This window comes from Porites lutea, chromosome 8 (assembly GCF_958299795.1).
Source record: "Porites lutea chromosome 8, jaPorLute2.1, whole genome shotgun sequence".
NCBI classification, from domain to species: domain Eukaryota; kingdom Metazoa; phylum Cnidaria; class Anthozoa; order Scleractinia; family Poritidae; genus Porites; species Porites lutea.
In genome coordinates, this window is record NC_133208.1 from 29734095 (window position 1) to 29757679 (window position 23585).

Genomic DNA, 23585 nt, shown 5'->3' on the forward strand with positions numbered 1-23585 from the left:
ATAAGAACCCGGGAGGGCACTCCCTCTTTTGGGCTATAAGAGTATGTGCCGCTGCACAGGGTATGGTTTTCAGGGTCTTGAGTCTTAAACAGGATTGACATATTCACCATTAGTGCCTTGAACAGGGTGTGTTTTGGATCGGAAACCTTTCAAAGAGTGTAAAGGTTGGTCATGTCAGCGGTCTACATTTGTGTTACCAATAATTGTTTCCAAAATTTAAAAATCTAAATTCATGAAGTTAGTATGAAAAATTACTTAATTCTGTATGAAAAATCGTGTCTCGGCGGCACACCTCTGCCCAAACTTCCCTTGAGTGCCCCCCCCCCCCCCCCCAGGATGGGGAATTACCTGCAGGAAGCGTTTTTCGCCCTTCCCACCACTCTTGGTGTTGACCTTATCATCAAGCCTCGCTGTGTCATGCATATCTTTTGCCTGTCAAGGCATTAGCGGATTCCTTCCATAAATGACAATTATTTAGTTACTAAGACAGTCTTATTAGATTAATAGCCAAAGGAAAACAAATATCATAGCTCAACAAGCTATTGATTTTTTAAAGGTAATCGCTAGACTTTTAGCCGTCTCTCCCCTTTTTTTGGTCTGGAGAAGAATTGCGTCTACTGACTGCGCCCCTTCTTCCTCCTTGCGCTCCAGTTGCAAGCCGACACGCCCTAAACCTCCCCCCTGCCACCTGTCTAAAGTCACCCTTGAATGACTAAAAAAAGAGGGGAATTTAAACCTTAGTCAAGCTTTAACGTACTCGTACACTTACGTTTACAGTTATTGTCATCAGCCTTTTCCATATCATACGGACATTCCTTTAAGCACTCTCCCGTGATTACATTCTTCAAATACCGGCATGCATTGCAGTGAGAGGCTAAAGGCTTGTTTCCTGGGCTTCCTCGACACCCTTTGAATGGGATAAAGTATAATCAAGTTTGATCGAGAGAAATCAAGGAAACGAAAAAAAATGTATATATATATTATTCTGCGCTGATTACGTAAGCTGTAGTATTTTGTAATTTTTTCGCCTAAACGGCGAACTCAAACTCCTTTAATTTAAAATCGCTGAAAACATCATCTCTACTAAAAGGCAAAAAGACGACAGCTCGTCCAGGGAACTTACAGGTAATTTGTATTTGTTCGTCTTTTTTTTGTTTTTCAAGCATTGGTACATAGATACGTTTAGGTATAACCCGATAGTATGAAAGGTTCAATAAATCCCATTCATGCATTTTAGTGTGACCTCCTTGAGGGTTAATAACCGCGCACTGGTTTCTAAATACACTTGAGTTTTTGAGGGCTGTTTACATAAAGGGAGGAAGATCCTAGCATCAGGTGGATCCTTGAAGGCGGAAAAACTTTCTGCTGGGTTTACATGCAGAAATTTCAGTCCGTGTTGTTAACAGTAGTGAAGGAATCAAAGGTTAAACATTACGGCAACGAACGACTCGCGGCCATATTTTTGTGTAGTTTGTCCCTAGTACTAGGATTCTCAGATCTTCATACCGCTCAGGTAGGAAGATCATAGCGCTTGGGACAAGTACAGTAAAAACCCGCGAATAAGAACCTAAAATTTAATAACCGGTTAGGCTAATATTTTCATTTTAAAACCCCCTTTTCAAAGGAACCTATTTAGCCTAAAATTTTCAATAGGTTCTCATTTTACAAAAATGAGGGCACAGCTGAAAATACAGAAAAAAAGTTTTAGTCTAAGTTTCAATCAGTAAGATTCAAAATATGAACTAAAAAAAAACAATATCATGTCTTGGCCTACAGATCCATATGTCTCTCTCATTTTCAAAGTCACAGTTTTTGAAGTACAGCAATGTATTCCATATCACTTATGCCCTGTAGTAGTTATTAGTGCTGATAGCTAGTGCCCTTATCAAATCAGGAACCTATTTAAGAACCTGATTATCCTAAAATCCCATTATATGCCATTTCTATAAGAACCTATTTAGGCTAAAATACGTGAGTTTTTACTGTACGACTTTTTGAAAGGAAACTGAATACAGAAAACGTATGACGTTAGGGTGGTCCTCCCTCTAGGATCTCCCTGGTGTTAGGATCTTCCTCCCTCCATGTAAACAGCCTCTAATTGTATTCCAGCATCCTTATAATTACCCTGCGTTGGATCACACAATTCGTGGCAATGCTGCACACACATGTTGGTTTCCTTGTCATACATAGTGTCTCCTCTGCACTTAGCTTTGGTCAGGTGACGCGAGATGATATGTGCATCAACCACCTCCAATTGCTTCTCTCCATTGCCAAATGAATAGAAACGCACAAACAATGGATGGTCAGTGTCTATCATTGTCAGGTAGACGTCACCGAACTCCGTTGTGCCTTGACTCTTGCCATACTCGATAACCGTGCTTTTGGAAGTTTCTTTAAGGCAAACGAAATATGACTGATAAAGAATATCAGCTCCCAAACCAACTGCGTTGTTTTCAACGGTAGATACCATGAGTCTCTGTGACTGAAAAAAATATATAAGAAATTAACAAAAGTTCAAATTAGACCCTTTTAACCACAGCACTTGGCATGTGCGCCTTTAGTTAAACGGAACAAGCCAATGAATGACACGAAATTTAGAATTTTCGCCCTCACTGTTTGTGGCTATACAGGCGAAGTCAGTTCCATCTCAATATAAGTGACTGAGGTATCCCCAGCAGTTAACAATATTTGACGCGAAAGGACTGTTTAAACGAGGAAAATTTGAATTTAATAAAGTATTTCGCCTCATAAGAACTTAAATAAAAGGCCAGAGTTCACGTACATAAGAAGCTAGACTCACCTTAACTTCTGTTTAAAGACTTTTGCACAGAAACCTCCTGCTCGAAAACTGAGTTGCTCTCATTTTTTTTTTTTAGATTTCCCCAAAAGATTTGGGAAATTTTCATACTTGTTCAGTTCATCCTTAGAAATTTGCGTTTAAACGTTTTTTTGTATAAAAGCCGGTACTTTTCAGTTGTCGTACTTTATGAAATTAGGACGATTTGGTGACAATTTGATGTGGATTAAGGTACAACTTGTTAACAGAACGCAATAACATGATTATAAAAGCATTGAGTCATGCTGCTTACCTTAAATATCCCAACGCCATAAGGCGAGATTTGAACGTAGTACCATGTGTCTTTATTATTTGGAACAGCAGCAAATATAATGAACACAGTTCCTTTCGACGAAGCTGTAAAGTGAAGACATTTCCCCTCTTTGTTGCTTGGATCAAAGCGAAAGACGTTTGACCATTTGACATTACATGGCAAGTAGCCTACGACATTTTTTATCTGAAAGATACGTTCAGGAGACCATTCAACGTGGGCTATCAAGGAGCCAATCAAATCTTCTGTTAAAGTCGGAAATGATTTTTTGGAAAGCTCAAAATCTTGTTTACTTAACGTGAGAAATCCAGTTTGTTGGTTATACTCTAAAAGCAATCCAAGTATACAAATCTTGTTGTTTTGTCCACCTCCGAGACTACAGCCCGTAGCCATCTTAATTTCGTCACGACTATCACTAACAAACCATTCACCTCTGTAGAATCTCACGTATTTTTCCATGTTGTGAGATATCTCTTCGTCATTTTTGTCGTAAATTTCCTCCTTCAAGTTAAAAACTACCAAAAACTGAGCATTTTGCTTAGTCATCGCATCAAATGTTGGCTTTTCGATTTTTTCTTGAAATTGATAGTTTTCAGTCTGACATCCGGGTCGTCCTGCAGGTAGATTAATATCAGATGCAGAAATAGGACCCTAGAAAAAAAAGAATAAAAAAAACTAAATACCAGACCATACATAGAATACTAAAAAAGTAACTTCTTGATTTTAGATTTAGGATTAAAGCACCTTTATTTTCAATTTTTAATGCAAAAAAAAAGAAAGAAAGAAAGAAAGATTTAGCTACGCGTAACTAAATCTTTGTTTCTTTTTTTCCTGTAATTTATTCTGGAGTTGTTAAAGCTAATGTCAGTTTCTATGGTAGAAATGTTTTTAAAGGTTGTGATATTTAGGTCAATAATGGTTACCTCTTCCATGTAGACTGCAATAGCTCTTTCAAGGCTGTTCCGCCTTCTCTCCACCAAATAGTACAAATAATCACGGTCCTTGTATGGACAAAATTTCTTTGTTACAGTTCCGTTGATTTTAACTTCGTAGTACTTCTCTTTTGTCTCGGGATCTTCCTTCATGTCAAGGGCATGAGATTCACACCCCCAGTCTCTTTCTTCGTCAGTAAACAAGGACGAAGGATTAAACTTGAGCAGTTCAGTAATCGGCGCAAGTATAAATCCAAAAGGCTTTGGAAAGGTGCGGATTGATTCCAACCATTGATTGATGTCATTTTTTATGGTTGGTGAATTGAAATCAGTGATGACGGAAGCAATTTTTTGGTCTCCTCCTTCCACACTTACGGATGTGGACGACTCTTTATTTTGTTTTTTAAGACTTTCCCCTCCTTTCTTTTCCTTTTTGTAATTTAAACTCGAGAATAAAGATCTGAATGACATCTCCATGACTTGGCTGAACTCTGCTTTGCTTGATACCTGGTTTGCTTCCATTGTCTTGAAAATCTGCAGTCTACCGCCAAATTTTCCAGATTTTGTGTAGTGCGTTCCCCATCTTAGGATGAAATCCTCTGGAGATGCAATAAGACAAACGTTTTATTTCAAGGGTTTTAATTTGATGGCTGTGGGTCGGAGCCCGCGTGCTTTTACGAAGTCAGGATGTGTTATCATTTTCTACAGCTTTCTCCGCGTAATTCAACGGAGTGGACAGAAAGTAGCGGCAAGCAAATACTCTAAGGGTCTTGTTTGTTGGATAGATTGAGCTAACCTTGCAAATGGGGTCATGTAGTGGAAATTTGTTCGGCGTTTTTAACGATTCCTCAAAATCAGCCCTGGTATTAAACGCTCCCTATTCTTTCCCGATTCTTGACCCCAGTGTACTTTGGTAGTTATAGGCAAAGTTAAATATAAAGAAAGTTGAGAAAGCCAAAACTTACGGAACTTGATAGCGGCGCCAGGAGCAAGATAGGAAGTTGGAAGATCCATGAACTCTTTCAGGAAACCTACACTGAGATCACTTGGTTTGACAACATCCAAAAATATTTCATACCTATAAAATAAACAACAGTAAATTTAGTTTCGATTTAGGTTTGGACTCTGAGATCGTATATAACGATGTCAAAAGTGCACTTAACAAAGTAAGTTTTCCCTTAGTGATTTGGTATTGGACGTCTTATTTATTTAATGGAACGCGAGTGCTAAGAATTGACTGGAATTTCTTTACTATAAGGCATTTCAAATCGTCTATGGCCTTACGATGAAAGAAAAAAAAAGACAGTGACAGGGAAAACTTGTCCCAGGTGGAAGAGTCACTCGCCTTCTTGAGCTATACCCTAGGTGTGGCAACGTTTCCCACAATTCCTCAAGAACTTGGCAAACCGTTGGCTTGAGAAACAAAAAGTCGGCTGTATGAAGGATGGCCAGCCTAGCCTAGTCACCAATTTTTGATGGAAGGGTCACCGAACTCCTAGCTTGGTCAACTTTTCTCTATGATTATAAACACTTCGGATACCCCAGACGGGTCAACTCGAGGCGAGACAATCAGAGCATGCGCGAACTCTGTTTTAGGCAGTTAGAGCTTATAAACGGGGCCTTGCGTGCGTGAATAGACGGTAGAGGCTTTGGGTGAGTGAAACACGAAGATCAAAAGTTTGAACGCTAATTTATTACGCTTTTCCTGTTAACGAACAAAGGATTTTGGGACTCTTCTGTACCTGTCTATGTCAATTGAAAAAAGAGCCATGTATTGTTGTGATCCCTTGAGAGAGGAACTTCCCCAAGCCTTCTTAACGCCAGCACGAAAACCAAATGCAGAGCCAGACATTCCTGACTGTTCTTGAACAAATGATTGGTATTCACTGCGGCCGTAGAAAGTATGCATCGTGGCGCTTGTGTCGTACACTCCGTGGACGTTCATGGTATCAGGGACATCAAAATCATCGTACCTAAACAGTGCATATATCGAATGGCAGATAATTAAAATTGTTTTATTAGAGTGGTTTTCGTTTGAGTGTCGTAAAACCAAAACCAAAGTAATAACTCTGGCCAATCACATAGGACACAGACAATACATTGAACCAATCAAAACTCGAAGTAATTACATGTGGCTGACGCAAAGCGCGGGAAAATGCATGCGAGCGCGTCACAATTGGCTTTGGTTTTACTTCTGATTGGATGAAAAGGTGGCGCGAATCTTTTAACCCAATCGCATCGTGTAGAAAGTGCAAAACCAATTACTTTTCGACACTCAAATGAGAACCGCTCTATTACATTGTATTCAAGATCTACCTATCCATCGGCTAAAAATGCTTTTGGAATTAATCGCAGCCTACAGATAAGCTGCAATTGGTGTCTGTTAACAGATAACTGACTGTTCTGTAGGTTGCGCGCGCAATTCATGATTTTAAAATTCTACTGAATTACGAAAACAACGAATAAAGCAATTCTTGCTATCACTCCACGAAAAATGTTCAAAAGGTCACCATAAAATGAATCTACCTGCTTCTGTTAAAAACACATGCACGTATCACTACATTGAACTTACGTTGCTCTTCCCGAGCAGTCTCTTTGTATGACACTCATTTTTCTTGACTCTGGACTGCTGTCGCCGCGAGCATCAAACCCAACACCAATGAAATTGGCACCATCAATTTGATTCTAACAAAACAGAAAAGAATTAAACAGGCTATTTTAGCCCAGGCGCATGTGCGAGCTTCTGGCAGAAAACAACTTGAAAAAAGTACGCCCAACTTTTTCACTTTTATTACTCAGCAATCGTTTGATAGTTATGGCAGTTTTGTATTGAGAATCGTTCTTATGGTGATTACAGAAGATTTTTTTTTGCGTTATTTTTGAAATTGTTTGCCCTTGGAATTTTTTTACGTGGATTTATAGTGTCCTCTTATCAGCGGTCGAGTAGTAGGGGTCGGTAGTGGGGAATCTGATTAACAAGGCGATCACGATCAAGGGGATCAATATTAAAAAAAGATGTTATACAATGGAGGTCAAAAGTGTTGGGACCTTTCCAGTGATATTACTAAAACTAGCGACCCGTCCCCTCCCACCCCAAACAAAGTTGAATTTGGAGCAAAATGGGTGAGAATGAGTGCTTTTTTGGCCACAACATTGCTAAGGGGAGTGGGGGAACGACGGGATGAACCCAAAGCCGAACAAAAAAATTGTCCTTAGGAGCAGGGTTCTACGTAACAATTGCTTGGAAGGGCTTTTTCACACAGTCCCAAGTTCTTTTGTCCTCCATTGTCTGAAATTGATTTACAGCGATAAAATGAATTTTTCGTCATCTTTCACTACAAAAATATAGGAAAACGTTTCCATTAGAACTGTTAAAGTTTAGTTTTTTAGTAAAATGCTTTCTATACGCTGCAGCTGATCCGTCTGTCACGCCAAAGAGTTACGGATACCTTGCCAAACGGGGGTATTCGCCGTGGACATTCAGTTTACCCAAAAGGAACTAAGTGATTATTTGAACGACGTGTTTTGGATTGAGCTCTTAAAGGCATTTAATGCTGGTAGTACCTATATTTACTATCTGAGAAGATGTACTTGGAAGACACAAAAGGCATTTCTTAGCCAAGCCAGAATACGACCCTTTTTATACCCTACAAACTACACCTGTAACATTCTGTAAGGCCCGGCCCAGATATACTTAGCGTGCGCCCTGTAGATTCTGCGTCAACGTACTGAGCACGGAGTCATGAACAAATTTCAGAAGATTGTCTTACACTTGGGCGATCAAACAGCCAAATTAAACGGTGAGCATAATTTCCTGTGACTTTTGCTTCGCTAACATTATTCTGTTGACTGCTCCCAACATATCTGCCCTGATATTGCCGGAAATTACTATGCGTGACCTATTCTATACTTTACGTTACTCCACAGTTCTCACCTGTAAAAAGTCTATTTTCCTGTGTTTGAAACAGTGATAAGCAAATTATGTGCTTTCACACATTGTCTCTCATCTAGTCTGAGAGAAAAACGTGCTTGTACTGGAAAGTCTTAAGCATAATAGGCCTTCTTTTAACAGTTCTCGCCCCTAACTAAATAATAGACAAAATTTCAAACATTATTTTTATACTATAACAGGGCGAGAACTGTCGTAAATCACTCAACGCTTCTGTTTTATGCAGGGAAATAGCAATAATTCATCGCAAAGAAACATTTTATCACTGTTTCGATACAGTTTGATGATAAATCAGATTTCCAAGGACATATATATTCACTTAAATAGCCGAGAACTGAATGCGAGACATGTTAACAGGCGCTCAACTACTCAGTGTAACGCAACCTCGAGATTCCGTTACACTGTCTTCTTTGGCATCAACGTTCAAGATACTATAAAATATCTACCATTTGGCATGTCTGGAACTGTAGCTGAAAGTGTTACTGACGCTACATTGCTTTTTACAAAGACAAGGAGGAAACTTTGCAAACATATAACAGAAAAGTGCTCTATTAATGATGTTACGGCTAAATGTCGTGATTATTTCCAGCACTGTTAGAGCAAAAGAATAGCTGTTCTGGTCTGAAAAAACGTATCATACCGTCGTCAAAAGATCAATTCCAGCATTAAGGTATTCATTGTGCAACAGCTCACAAAGCAACGTCTAGTTTTGTAAACAAAGTGGTTTTCAGACAATGGAGGTCAAAAGTGTTGGGACCTTTCCAGTGATATTACTAAAACTAGCGACCCGTCCCCTCCCACCCCAAACAAAGTTGAATTTGGAGCAAAATGGGTGAGAATGAGTGCTTTTTTGGCCACAACATTGCTAGGGGGAGTGGGGGAACGACGGGATGAACCCAAAGCCGAACAAAAAAATTGTCCTTAGGAGCAGGGTTCTACGTAACAATTGCTTGGAAGGGCTTTTTCACACAGTCCCAAGTTCTTTTGTCCTCCATTGTAGGTAATTTGTTATTGCTTCCTACCGACAAATTTCAAGACTAGCGTACTCATGCTTATAATGCGTATAACCTGATTTTCATTCTGAAAGAACACGTTACTACAAGGACTTTTTCGAAAAAATTATGAGCCTTGAACGAAAAGAAATGTTTTTTAGAAATTTTCCTTAATTTCTTTGGCAAACCCGTTATGCTGATCATGAAATTGACAGTCTTATATGGGACTTCTTGAGAAATTCAGGAACTAAAAGGAACCGGGTTTTATGGGTGCTTATCCCTTTCTTATGGTCGCCAGTGTTGTCCAGAACCTAACTGCAGCATATCTTACTGGCTTGTTTTACTTTTTTACAGCTGTTAAAATGTGTGAAATAGAAGCAATTTTTCTAAAACCCCACACCTGTTTACTTGCAACCAAAGTCAGGTGTTCTTCAATTTACGGCATTAATTTCCTTCATCTACGTCACAATTGCCTTTGTTTCTGAGGGTTTTCCGCGGAAAGACCAAGACGACTATAAATGTGCCAAAATGCCGGCAAATTTAAACATTTCAAGAACATTCTAAATTAAAAAATCATGTTATGTACAAATTTGACATTTTTTGCAGAACCTCTCGTAACAAAGTTTATTTTCAATTAAAGAAATGAAAATTTTTTGGGCATCCAGGGAACTTTAAAAGTCAAATAGTTTCGTTGTAAGCTTTAAAAATACTATACATAATAGATTACGTTCTTCAAATTCTTTCACCGCGGTCGACTTGGAGTACCCAAAACGATGTTGTTTAAAAATCAAAACTGTTAAATTAAATACTAAAAAATTTCGTTTACCAGGCAAATTGTGGTCTTCCACTTGGCTTCATAACAAGGATCTCCTTTCTGATAGTTTGCGGCAAAACATCCATTCATTATTAGTCCCCCTACTCCCATGGGATAGATGAAAGGCTGTTCTCCAGTCTCTCCTTTTGGTTTTTCACCTTCTCCTTCAATTTTACTGTCAATGTGGAAACCAGGAGGAACAAACAAATTTTCTGTTTCCCAACCTTTCTGTGGGTCGATGTTTATTTCCAGCTAAAAACAACAGAAAGAGAAAGTGAAGAGAAGACTGAGTCGTAGATGAGAGGACAACAGACGTGCCCTAACTCTTACAATACATTTTAACATGTGAACAGTAAGCTCGGACGTCAGCATACAAAGGCGCCACTGGCAGCCGCTCTCAGTCCATTAATGAGCTTACTGTACCCACCCGACCCATGATGTGAATGATGTGATGAGTGAAGGTTGACCACAACACCGGGGTCTACGTCCCCTACACTTTTCGAACAGTGGTGTGGGTTTTTTACGTCCCACAAGAACCAGACAAGTGTAAGTGCTGTGAGACGGGACCTACGGTTTTTCGTCCTTATAGGAAAAGTGAAACGATCTGAACAGTTTTCGTTTACATGAGAAAAGAGTTCACTCTCCGTGGGATATTTCTCAGTGGCACTCCAATATATGGCCACCGTTTCATTGTTTTCGTACATGAATATGCATGATGACCGCCGTGAAATCATAAGATTGAAAACGACTTGTGTAATTCTATTTGGTTTTGAACTAAAGAAAGTTTCAAATAAAGAATGATCCTCGAAGTTGTGAACGCAATTTATGCAATTGTGTAGGAAGCCTGAAAATCCTGAACCCGTGAACCCTGAAGCCTGAATCCGTGACCTCGCGATCTCCCACACACGACCTCCCACAGGACTGGTTTGTGAGACCAACATGGCCACTGTTTAATTCAGTTTTGAGACACCAATATCACGGCGGACCAGGCGTAGACGCTCAAACGGCTAGACAGCTACTTATAAACTTCGTTGACATCGAGTTTTCTATATAGCTTCTCTAAAGAGCGAGGATTATTAACGGATCTCAAACTTTAAGTTCGCCTTCTCCGGTAATTTTAATTAGTATAGATAATACTAAACAATACACAGTTTTTAATAAATGTTTTCGGCTCTTGATAAATTATCAAAAACCAACTTTGAAATCATGTCGATATAAGTTCCGAGTGCAGGGGCCAAAGTGTGACTGAATTACAAACAAAAAACTTACTTTCTTGTTGACAAACTTCTCCGCTTTCTCTCCTTGTTCCTTCATGATGTTTAATGATTCCTTGAGAGCTTCTTTTCCCACTTCAACGGCGATTTCCTTCCCAACTTCAGCAACGGCTGGTGAAACACGTTTCTAAATGTAAGATGCCACAAATGAATGATAAAAAAGTATTAAAGCTAGCTATGCATGTCAGATAGATAGATAGATAGTTTATTTGTAAAAAGCTTGCAGCTACTAAGATTAATTGTGTATTTACAATATAATATATAATATAATATAACAGAATCTTACAATAGTGAGTATAATAAAATGATAATGATAAAGTCCTAAATAAATAATAACATCCTATAAATATATATATATATATATATATATATATATATATGAAAAAAGCTTAAAACTGTTAAAATATATACAACGTCATCGATTTCATTTACAAGACTCACCGAGCGCTAAAATTCGTTATCAATACATGATCTTACTAAAAAACTATTTTTGAAACGCTCGGTCTTGCATTTGGGAATCGCAAAACGCCTTTTGCAACGAAGATTATAACACGACGGCCCTGACGATTGAAGCATGTTATGTAAGCGATGGGCCGGGTCATTAGCAATCGAGAGGAAGGTTTTTTTTACATAAGCTAGCGATTTAGTCATTGATAGACATAATGTTTGAAAGCTCTAAGGCCTTTCTATAGGCCAGTCCCGGGCAAATGATTGATAGTGCCCGTTTCTCTACATTCTCTAGATCTTTCTTTAAATACAATGGCAGGGCGTAGAAAAACGCAGGCGATGCGTAGGTCATGACTGACCTTATACAAGATGTATAAAAAAGAATTAATTCATGCCTTGCGACATTAGCCCTTTTCAATTGTATTAGGAAATACATACGTTTAGAAGCTTTAGTATTTGTCAGTATATTGTATTCATAATGTCATACATTAGAGGTGCTAATTATATATAATCAGTTTTGGTTCATTTATCCATTCATCTTTGCATCTATCCCTCCAATCTTTCTAACATTCATTTTGTTCACTGTGTTTTAATATTTCATATCCATTCACTTTTTCGTTCATTCATGTCTTCAACCATTAGTTTATTTATTCATTTTTTTCTTAAACGCCCACGTTGACAATTCCTTTCTTTCTTTCTTCCTTTCTTCCTTCCTTTCTTCCTGGCGTAATCAATTTTTAGTCCTTTTTATAATCTTCATTTTCTTTTATTTTCATATGTTTTGATTCATTAATGTACAACCGATGGCAGGATAGTGCCAAGGACAAACCTACCTGGAGGAGACTTACCAAACTGTACGTGCTGAACCCTAGAACAGAGTTAGTCGAACCAACTGACTGCGATGATGATGATGTTTTATCTGGTCCGCAAGCAACGTTTATTAATACTTTACCTGGTTCCTCGAGGTCAAAGCATCCCTTTTTTTGTCCTCAGAGTTTGCATTGCCTTGGTTTATACCTATATCACAAGAATCGTTCAGCATGGTGTAAATTAAAATTGAGGAAATAAAAGGTTTGAAATGTGTTTTGTGACTCATTAGCTTTTCTGAACTCAGTAAACGCAGTTTGGAGCATTGTATATTGTTGTGGTTTCTTTACAAAACAGTAAACCAAGAGGAACAGCAATTTCTTCTAAGTAAGATGGAATTACCTATCTGTCCAATCCACGTTTCTTAATGCGAATCAAATGCGAACAATAGCACTAACAAAGCTTGGTTCCTTTAATTTTGGAATATAATGATCTTAAGATTACAAGTCGTAAGTACCTCTGTAGTTTTGGCTCAGTTTAGCTTCCATGGTGGAAATCATGGCAACATGCAGCACGAAGGCAAAGAGAACTAACGTTTTCGTACAAATCATCCTCATATCACTAACGAAGAAGAAACTCTTCTTATCCTGACTGATTGATTACGTGGTTTAAGCTTTTTCAATACTTATATTCACTGCAAGGTAAAATGAATAAATTACATCACGTTTGACCATTTAAAGAATTTGTTGACAAAGAGTTTGAAATTGTTTGTTGTGGGTTAACACTTTAAGCCCCAAGATCCAAATACAAATTCTCCAGACCGATCTCCATACATTCCTTTTAAGAATATTTGAGAGAATTTGGTTTAAGATCAAAGTATTCTCTCTTTGGTCATCAATTTAGGTTTTCTCATAACCTTTACTCTTGTTGATCTGCTGATGTTGTTAGGAGAAAATTGATGTTGGACACTCTTGGGACCTAAAGGGTTAATAACTAATTGACTCAGTGATATTACATGATACTTACCTATGCAGTGCATTCTCAAATGCGAATCCAAATCACGTAAATACAGATACAAAACAGACAAAAAATAATTAAAAGCAGGAGTGTCAAATTTGCTTTTTTAAAATTATTTTAGGGCAAGTCGTTCCCTTCAACATTAAGGGCTTCTTTTATCTTAAGTTGAAAAGAAGTGGGAGCCGAGTCTTGGATTAGAAGAAAATAAGCTCCAGAACAAAGATCCTTACATTAAAAAAAAGAAGGTTTGAGAAAATAAATGCTCTTTAACCCAAATACCAAAATCATCTGATACTACAGTACGCACATGTAAACTTATTAACAAACAACTGAAAAGTCGGCGCATTAGAGATTACTGAATCCTTGACACTGACCATGTTTTTCAACTTACCTAATATACTTGCAAATTATTTCTTGTTTATGTATTGCAAATATATCATATTAACTCGAGCTTGACTTTAAACAAAAAAAAAAAAACAAGTTTTATCGATTAAAATTCTTTGAAAGAAAAATTTTCCCGTCAATCTTATCCTACTATTATTTTATTTCCTTATTTCTTATACAATTAAAATTCATTGCCTCTCTAAACCTGAGTTAAGCGTTCTAATATTCCCTGTGGAACTAATATAACAGCTTTGTATCAAAACAAATATAATCCCTCCAAAAGCATCATATCAAACAACTACATACATCACAAATGAGCCTCTTTAAAACAGTTAATAGGCTATTAAGTTTCAAAATCTTCTCCTCCTTTTGTATTTGCTGTCTTATTCACTCCTTCTTTCAACGTTTGGGTAGTTATTTTCACGTTTAGTGCAATTTTAATTTTGCGTAGTTCTTAATATAAAACGAGAGAGACATTAGTTAATTGCAGTCTCTGATCCAGGCCTGCTCTCCGTAAGACGGCCATCACAAGGTGAGTTTAAAGGTGGAACTTTGGTCAGTTTACATGTAGTTCTTAAGCAGTTTCTGATACGGCAGAAAATTCAGAATTTTCAAAGTATTTTTTCGCATTAAGTACACTGTAATACCATTATCGTCTTAACGGTTCTTCATTTTGTTAAAACCTTACGATATGAACTATTCAATATCTGTCAATGAAACATCCAAAAAACTAAAACAGCCCCCAGCAACGAGAAGTTTTTACATAATTAGGATTCCAAAATACAGAAAAAACGTGCTTGAATTAGAATATGGGCCCTTCATAATGATTATTTGTTCTAAAATTATTAATACCTGTTTATTCAAACTTTGGCGAGGAAGTCTGTGCAACCGCGGAGATCTAATATTTTTTCGATGAAAATAAAACTTTGTAAAAATCCAATCCATGAATATAATTTGTGGACATAAGTTACTACTTGTTGTCCCAGAAAAAAAGAAAAAAAAAACTAATAATTGAAAAAAATTTTCTCGCATGCCAGTAAGATATAATTACTTAATATTTAAAACAGCCGCTTCGCTTTTAGTAAATATATTATTATTAATGACCTATTTACTTTAAACGTAAAAAAATGTATCGATCTAAATGCGCAAATTTTTCTCGATAGAGCAATGATTTTGAGATTATATTCTTTTTTCCTTTAAAGTATTTTAAGTATTTTTACTTGATCACCTCCTTTCAATTAATGCTGCATGAGTAGGCTATCCTTAACTTGTAAATGAAAGTAATTAGAGACTTTTGTGTTCTCTTCTTGCTTATTCAGGTGCCTCGGTTTATTACTTGGCTGTTAATGATTGTTAAATCCTGATTATGCAACGTGCACAAATGTGTCTAACTGCACGATTCCAACCAAGAGCCTGAAAACGTGGGAGAATATCTAGGAAGAGGCGCCAGTCTTTTCACGTTTTTTTTGGTCTAACCAAAAAGAAAAAAAAAACGAATAAATAAACAAATACCAAAACAAAAATTGCGCTACGTTTCAATAGTGACTGAGTTTTTCAATAGCTGTGTTATTTATACCTTTTTTATCATCGGTTTGAGCGGTTTTTTGTGTTTCACTCAATATGGCAGCAGTTCTTACTGTTAGAATTTTAATCAATTGCGAGACACACTCGCTCCCCCCCTCCCCCATATTATGCTACAGGAGAACTAAATAGAAAGCTATTTACATAGTCGATAAAAACATGTTATTACTGAGCAGGTCGGCTAAGCAGCCAGGGGACCTTAAAAGTAATACGGTTTCAATTGTCTTGCTTGTAAAATTTAAAACGAAACAGATTTAGCCATTAAATTCGGAACCAGGCAGGCAGTAATCAAGTCCGAATTAAATATTAAACAATTTTATTAATTAGAAGGCAGTTTAACTAGTTCCCAGCCTGGTTTGTTCACAACTGAAAATAAAAAGGCCTTAGGATCGTATTGATCGTCCATTTTGCTTGCGTCTAAGAAACATGGAACACCAAAGGGTCATTATTTCAACTTCCTTTTGAAAAATGAACAACTTTCTATTAACTATGCAAACTGAAACAAGATGAAAGTCCCTCGATTCTAATCAAACACTTCTAAGGTTGCAGATTTACACACTGGCTATTTTCTGTTGCATCATTTTAACATTATGATTGTATATCGTCAAATTCTGGTAGAAAAACAACTTAAAAAAACAGAGATTTTTGGTTCCCGTCTATAAGTACCCGAATTAATTAGAAAACCTTGTTATTTTTTGGCTTATGGGCCTTAAAGGTTTGAAATGGTGATTACTTTAGATGATCAAGCGTGCAATGTTTGATCTCACGAGGACTGCAGCTTACTTATTTTAAGACATATCTTAGGTAACTTTTTTTTCAAATTTTTTTTTTCAAATAGAAACCGGATGCGTGTATGTGGCAGAGAAAAAGGATTCTAAAACGATGCTTGTTAACACGCGAATGTTTTTATCTTTATTGAAAACCGTTCATTAGTTTGAAAACGGATATTTGAATTGAGGTCTTGGCCAAGAACTGGAATAATTCCTCAAAAAACTGAGAAAACGAACTGCTGTAAACTCTTAACTTCTTACCTTGCTTCACTCCATGATACACTGGTGTATCCGCCAAAAAATGTATTTTCCAACTTTGATTATGACAGTTGAACCTGCTTTTTCACATTGCCAGTAAAATTTTCCTCTTTCTTTAGTTGTTGAACTGTTCCCCAGCCATCTACGGATAAACGCTCCAGATGGAATGAGCGCTTTTCTCCACAGGGGTAAGCCATGCTGTTAAATAGGCCAAGAATGTTCTGTTGTTTCCCACTATAGTAGAGTCTTGTAAATCTGAGGAAATATCTTATCGAAAAATATAGTGTCAGAAGTAGTCTGTCTATGAAGGTTCAGTGCCGTAGCCAGACCAAACGGCCAACCGAGGCAGGCGGGAGTTGCTAGGGGGGTTCGGGGGCATGCCCCCCCCCCCGAGAAATTTTGAACTTTAGTCTCTCGGAAATGCGATTTGCAGCGTTTTCTGGGCCTTTCGGTAACCTTTTTTCGAGTTAATTTAAGTGGAATTTAAAAAGCAATAATCAGAAACAAGCTACATAATCTGGGTGACCGTTAACCTCGCCAATGATTTTGATCAGTATTTGTTCAAAAAAAATTTGAGTTAACGTACGTAGCCCCTTGAGATCGATGATATGGTAATTTTTTCATAGTATATTGACTGAATTGCTGAATTCTTTGTAATATCATGATGCGTTAAAAATATCCGATGATCGCTTATGTAAAATAAAAATGATCGGCGAAATTCGTCAAAATTTTACCGAGGCGAGTGCCTCGGTTGGCCTCATACTAGCTACGGCGCTGAGGTTTATCATATAAAAAGTGCTACTGGACATATGTTTGTACTTGTGCTTTCTCACTGCAACTGCACTGCACTTCTTGGAACAGCGCCGAAGCTGATTTTAAGAAGAACACAGTTAGTGCAAAGGAAACCGTTTTGATCGTGATTGTCCTGAAACCTTACCGTTAGTAACCTTGATAATTTACCAGCACAGGCTACTGAACGCAAATTGACGAGGTTAAAATAACTGAGATAGTACGCGTGATCTGATTGGTCAAAAACCTATGGTTTATTATACCGGTAAACCCATAGGAAAAGGCATCCGGACCACGAGCCATAAACAAAATCCGCTATTGATCTGCAAACAACGATTTTAGAAAGGTTAAAAAAACAGAACAAGTTACTTACCGTAGCCCTTCTTAACATAAAAAGCGTTGGTTTACACATTTTATTACTGAGGGTTACAATCGCGACTGCCATAGCTTTAGAAGTTATGAAGTACAAAGCTGGAAAGCAGTTTACATTTCACGACGATGCCAAATCGCAGAGAAAGACAACAACTGTGTGAATTTCTGGTGTAGAAAGTCTCTAGGAAAACTTAACCATGTGCCAACCAGCAACAAAACGGATAGTTTTAGCATTCTTGATTTATTTTAGGTCAAAATTAAATTCCTTAATGAAAGAAATTGTTCCAAAAAGAGACCTGATCAAGATATGGTACAAAATCGGCCGCTGTAGGTTGTAAACAAGCTGCCAGCGATAATGAAAGATGTCAGAGTTTCGGGCTGGTTTTTTCCAACATTTGCACAAATTATTCGGTGATATCGATGCCATAACCTACCTCAAACTACCTGACTTCACAAACCGACAAATATTAGCGCCAATATGTGGCTACGGCAAAGAAACCTTTCTTCACCACTGACATATTTCCATCGGGCGCTGTACGTGCCTGTATAAAGTTACATGCGACAACTTCGTAAATGCAGCCACGTCGTTACCGCAGCATTTTTTTATCATAATAAAGTCCAGAAAACAGATCTTAAACCACTGCGGCTTGTAAAAAGTGAATGAAGTCCTCCATTACAATAACTGCCAGTTCCGTCTGTAAGCACGAAATTTTTACGGATCGACTAAACAAATTACAGCTGTGTACAGTCTGATGTTCAATTAATTTCTACTTCTGTAGTAAACAAACCATGAACGTATTCTTTCATTGTACGTTCGCATGAATATGTATTCACTTTTCCTGTAAAACAGCTTTCATTAGTTATCATGTAATGAGCGCAAAAACTCGTGTTTTGAAGTGCTGAGTTTTGAGAAAGTTCAGCCCTATTAAATCGTGAATCATGATTGGCTTATGATTACTTTAGAGAGAAGACATGACTTGATCACGGTACTAAAAGCATATTTTTTTACCTAAAAGACTCCATTCTACTAAAAGTTATTTTATAAAAGCAATAGACCACACTTTCTATGGGTTTACCGACGTGATAACCCACTTGGGATGTTGGGAGAACACTCGAAAAGCTTGTAAATCACTCGCCTTCGGCTCGTGATTTACAATCTTTTCTCGTGTTCTCCCAACATCCCGCGTGGGTTATCACGCCGGTAAACCCATAGAAAGTGTGGTCTATTGCTTAAATAATTTAACCCTTCTCCATGCACTGATCTCGTAGCCTGCGTGACAGGGGTTCGAAAGGCAAGGGAAAGGGGATTTGGGGCGCTATTTAACATGGCGAAGGGTGCGCGAGGAAAGGGAAGAGGCCTTCCTTCCTTACCTTCCTCCCTTCAAGGGAGGATCACATGATCTATTTGTTTGCCAAGGCTGTTTTTTATTTGGGTTTTTGTGGTTCATTTTTTTTTAATGTCCATCTCTATCAGTCACTTGACTGAAAGGATTGTTTTTTTTTTCTATTAGGAGCATCAAGCCTTTGGCATTTTTAATCCACTAACCACCACAGTGATCAGTCCAAGCAATGTTGTTATCTGACATGCTAGCTCCATGATCTTCTCTGTGGCTTCTGGTTGATCCCATGAGAAGTTGCATCTTTTATCTTCTTTTCAGCAGGAGATGCTGCCTATGTATGATAATCAAAAGTGTATGATGACAAGTATTAGGATGGATTAAATCACACTGATTTCCTGACATTAGACCATTTATTGAATACATTTACCAAAGGTTGAAAACATACCATGATCCAACTCGCAGAGGAAAAAAGCCAACAATCAGCTGTGAAAATCGCCACTTCATGGTAGGACCTTTCTCAACTTAAAAGCAGAATCACTGTGTGAAGAAAAATAAATAAGAACGGAGTTATTCATTACCCATTGAAATACCTTACACGTAAAAATATTAAGTAAAAGGGGAATTTTGCGACTTAAAACAAGTCTGTTTTTGACCTAAAAAGGAGGCTATTCATCCATGCACAGTGCAGGGGCACCCAACGGCAATTTTCGGGAAAATATCTGTTCGGAAGACGATTTGAGAACTAGAATTTTCGGAACATTTGTTGTAAAATTTCTTGCTTACTTGCCACTCCTAGGATTTTCGAACATCTAGATAATGGTATAATTACCCATTTTAAACGGATATTTACCCTAAAAAAGGTCACCTAGAATTTTCGGGAGCCTTTTCCTGGCTGAAGTTTTCGAAAAGGTAAGTTTTGATCCCTTTAATTTACGGATCAGTAGACTTTCAGCTAGGAAATCCGAACAGATGAAAAGTTTTTAGGGGATAAAAATATGCCTATATCTACCGTTTAAATACTAAAATACGTTCAACAATGCTATGTCAAGTGGTTTTGAACTATATCCTCGTTGGGTGCCCCTGACAGTGTAAAAATAAAAAGGTTTCACCTTGGATATACTAGGATAGTGACAAACCAAAGGCGTGCGGACCTGCTGGGAAAATGCTCTGAAACTTAAATACTCTTAGGCTGCTTTGGAAGCATACTCTTCGGCTGCATGGAAATCGGGACGGCACAAAAACGTGTCGTCGAGATAGTAACACCTTTTAATTTAAAGCGGGTTTTAGTAGTGAAACTAATGAATTGATTCATACTATAAGCAGTCACATAACAAGACATACTAAATGTTAAAGAAAGGAAACCATGGTAACTCTAACATATCAAGTTATTTCTGCGCCCCAAGATAGAATGTAACAGACTGTTTGTGGTGGGGCATACATTCATAGGTCAAACACACGTCGTCAGCAATTTTATGAACGAACAGGTACCCGATAATACGACTAGAGTCTACAGTATATTTCACGTAATATCGTGACATGCAGGGGCGTAGCCAACCTTTCGACTTGTTGCAGGCCTGGCTGACTTTCATTTCCACATATCCTGAAAAGTGCTTGTATGACTAGTACGCATTGACCTCACCAACACTTTGAGCTCTTAACCTTTTTAGCTCACCCCAATAACGCATAATTAATTACAAGCTGTAGAGTGATTAAACCAAAAATTTGTAGGCCCCGGCCTACAGGTCTATAATTTGCTTCTCATTTTATTTCATAAACCTTTCTACTTCATTTGGACTGAAATAAGTAATCCTGCAAGGAATTGCTGCGCAAATGTGGTTTGATATTTGTACCCACTTGGTGGGCTGTACGTGTTGCCAAGGTCGCTGACAGAATTTCTGTTTTTTGACGCAAGCGAGGAAAGCCTGCATGTCGTGCTCTCCAAGTGATGACCCTAGCGATTTCAAATTTTGTATGATTTCAAATTTTGTATGGAGTTCCTGGAACTATTTTTCCCTTTCTGTGGCAGCTTGACTGGTGCCCATCCCGGTTTGTTGACAAGTGAGAATAAAAAGGCTTTGGAGTCGTGCTAGTACCCAGGCATTTCTTTTCTCGAATTTTGTCCGTTCGCAGCCTACAGGAGAAATTCTGACTACCAAATCAAACGTAATCGAGACTGACGGCAAAAAGATATTTTCTTCTACTAACTTTTACCTTTTTCGGCCACGGCGGAGTTGTCATCAGCTAGCTTTTTGATAATCTTTGCATTTTTCCGGATGCCCATCTCGATCTGATACCTTGACACCTTCTGTACACTTTTCAGGGACACCCAACGTCACTGATTTGCGGAAAGTATCTGTTCGGAAGACGATTTGAGATCTAGAATTTTTGGAACATTTCTTGTAAAATTTCTTGTTTACCTTCCTCTCCTACGATTTTCGAACATCTAAAAAATGGTTTAATTGCCCATTTTAAACGGATTTTTTACTTTAAATAGGTCACCTTTAATTTTCGGGAGCCTTTTTTCTGGTTGAACTTTTAGAAAAGGTAAGTTTTGATCCGTATAATTTTCGGATCACTAGACTTTCAGCTTGGAAATCTGAACAGATGAAAAATTTTTAGGGGATAAAAATATGCCTGTATCTACCGTTTAAATACTAAAATACGTTAAACAATGCTATGTTTAAGTGGTTTTGAATTATATTCTCGTTGGGTGCCCCTGACTTTTCCACATTTTCAGCTTTCTTTTCAGGAGAGGCTACTGTTAACATTACATTGGATTACAACGAAAGTAATAGAACTATAAAAATGATTAATCATTTTTTTCTTGCACTGCCGCACTGAACGAAAGCGCATACATCAAAAGCATTAACTAAGTTAACGCCTAGTTAACGTGAAAGATCAGTAATTCCCCGTTCAATCCTCCACTTCAGTCCCTGAACAGCTTATAAAATACCGTAATTAATGTTAACATGCCGTACGTGTAAGGTCGTGTTAAACAAGAGATTTTCAATGTAGATCTGTTCTGTTTTGAATGTGTTGTAATGATGGGTACATGATCAAGCTAAAAGGAAAACAAAATACCTGGGTATTTTATGCGTATTTGATCATATTTACATGTTTTTGCGCAATATAAATATTAAATTATTATTATTATTGGGTGAGCATCTGCCAACGTATAGAGAAGAAGACAAGACAGGAACCAATGTAGCAAGATTAACTTCATTCTTGATCTCTTCTCGAACATTGACTGCACTACTGAAATAATGATGGTTCTTTACTGAAGTCTAGTTATTCGGTGTTTACCTTCTTCCTGATAAAGAACAATTTCCCAATCCCTTTGGAGAATTTTTGACCAAAACTTAAAAATGCTTAAAGCAACTGAAAATTTGCACCAAATCTTTTTACAGGTAAAGTGGGTTTCTTTGATTCTCTGAGGATCTGCAGGCCAATTCGTATGCAACAGTAACTTAAGAAAAAACGGTCAAAACGGAGCCGTGTTGGACTGACAGGGTATTAATTCTCTGAACACTCGCAATTGTGTAGCGATTTAGAACACTAGCCGGCGTGAAGAGTGTCAAGTTCTTATTAACCTATTAGTGACGCGATACCTGAATTACATCATATCATAATAAAGTCATTACAAATCATGAGAAATATTTTCGAAGCTCTATTGTAACTATTGTAGGAAAAGAAGCTGTACTCTAAAACTTTAATTACTTTCTGAGCCAACAGGTAGGTAATTTCTTAAGGCAGGTTATGCATTCCAGAACTATTACTAACAGTTATGACCAATGATGTCACATGTAGACCGTTCACTTGTTGTTGGTCGATTACAGGGTGGCGAAGCAGTTTTTTCAAAACTGTTAAAACACGAATTAGGGAATTTAGCTTCAAAGGAAATAGACCTCTTTTGCTGACTTATAGATTTGCCGTTTTCTCAATAGGGGGTCTTTTTCATAAATCATGAGCACATGTAACGTGAATAAGACGAAATCTCAGTGAAGGAAACAGTTCTCTGGAGTAGCACGATTTTCGTATGACCTTGAAAAATGGTTTCGGTAAGTGTTCGTTATTTGTTTTATCAGCCAGTGGATTAAAAGATTAAAACATGGCCTCTTCGTTTTCCCGCCAAAGAAATATGGGGAAGACATCGTTCGACTGGCAAATCGTGTTGCTGCATGACGTCAAATCGAAGTATCGGTTGATTTCTAGAAAGTTCTCGGGCGTGAAGTTTTTTCACCCTTCGCTTAACAAACCAAAACCCACGCCCTTTCGTATCCGTTCGATAAACCAATCAAATCGCTCTATTTTCTTTCGTTTGTTGTTTCTGTTTTGTTCGCGCGTTTTCATTTCAAGGTTGTACGAAAATCGCGCTATTATCCCATAACCAGTACATTGGGCAAACAAAATATAAAAGCTAAAAAGACCTAAAGAGCGTTTTCACTTACGTGGCGAGCAGCTATGCAAATTTATTGCGACCTAAGGAAGTGTTGACAGGAGGAAAGAGTTCAACTCCTACAGGACCAATATGGCTGCCGCTTCATTCACCGTAATTTTTAGGGAGTTATTATAACTCCAAAAATGGAGTAAAAATTTTAGGTACAGGATAACCCCTTTTTTGGGGTTATTTTAACTCCTAATTCAACTCCGAATTTGGGGTCATTTTTACTCCTGAAAAAGAGTTCTTTTTACTCCCAGTCTGGAGGTAAAATTACTCCGAAATGGGGTTACTTGTACTCCTTACATGGGTTG

The 23585-nt window shown here is 37.8% G+C and overlaps 1 protein-coding gene across 1 annotated transcript in view; it reads right to left on the reverse strand.

Annotated features, from left to right (window-relative positions):
- Positions 1-12952, reverse strand: part of LOC140946510 (uncharacterized) — a 16188-nt gene extending 3236 nt beyond the window's left edge. Inside the window, exons 1-11 of the mRNA XM_073395638.1 lie at positions 12840-12952; positions 12468-12532; positions 11064-11195; positions 9807-10046; positions 6612-6724; positions 5782-6012; positions 5005-5117; positions 4031-4638; positions 3090-3758; positions 2125-2482; positions 770-907 (exon numbers count right to left, since the gene is read on the reverse strand). Of these exons, the coding sequence (XP_073251739.1) occupies positions 770-907; positions 2125-2482; positions 3090-3758; positions 4031-4638; positions 5005-5117; positions 5782-6012; positions 6612-6724; positions 9807-10046; positions 11064-11195; positions 12468-12532; positions 12840-12939 (2767 nt within the window). The 5' untranslated portion in view covers positions 12940-12952. The remainder of the gene's footprint in view (positions 1-769; positions 908-2124; positions 2483-3089; positions 3759-4030; positions 4639-5004; positions 5118-5781; positions 6013-6611; positions 6725-9806; positions 10047-11063; positions 11196-12467; positions 12533-12839) is intronic.
- Between the last annotated feature and the right edge of the window lie 10633 nt (positions 12953-23585).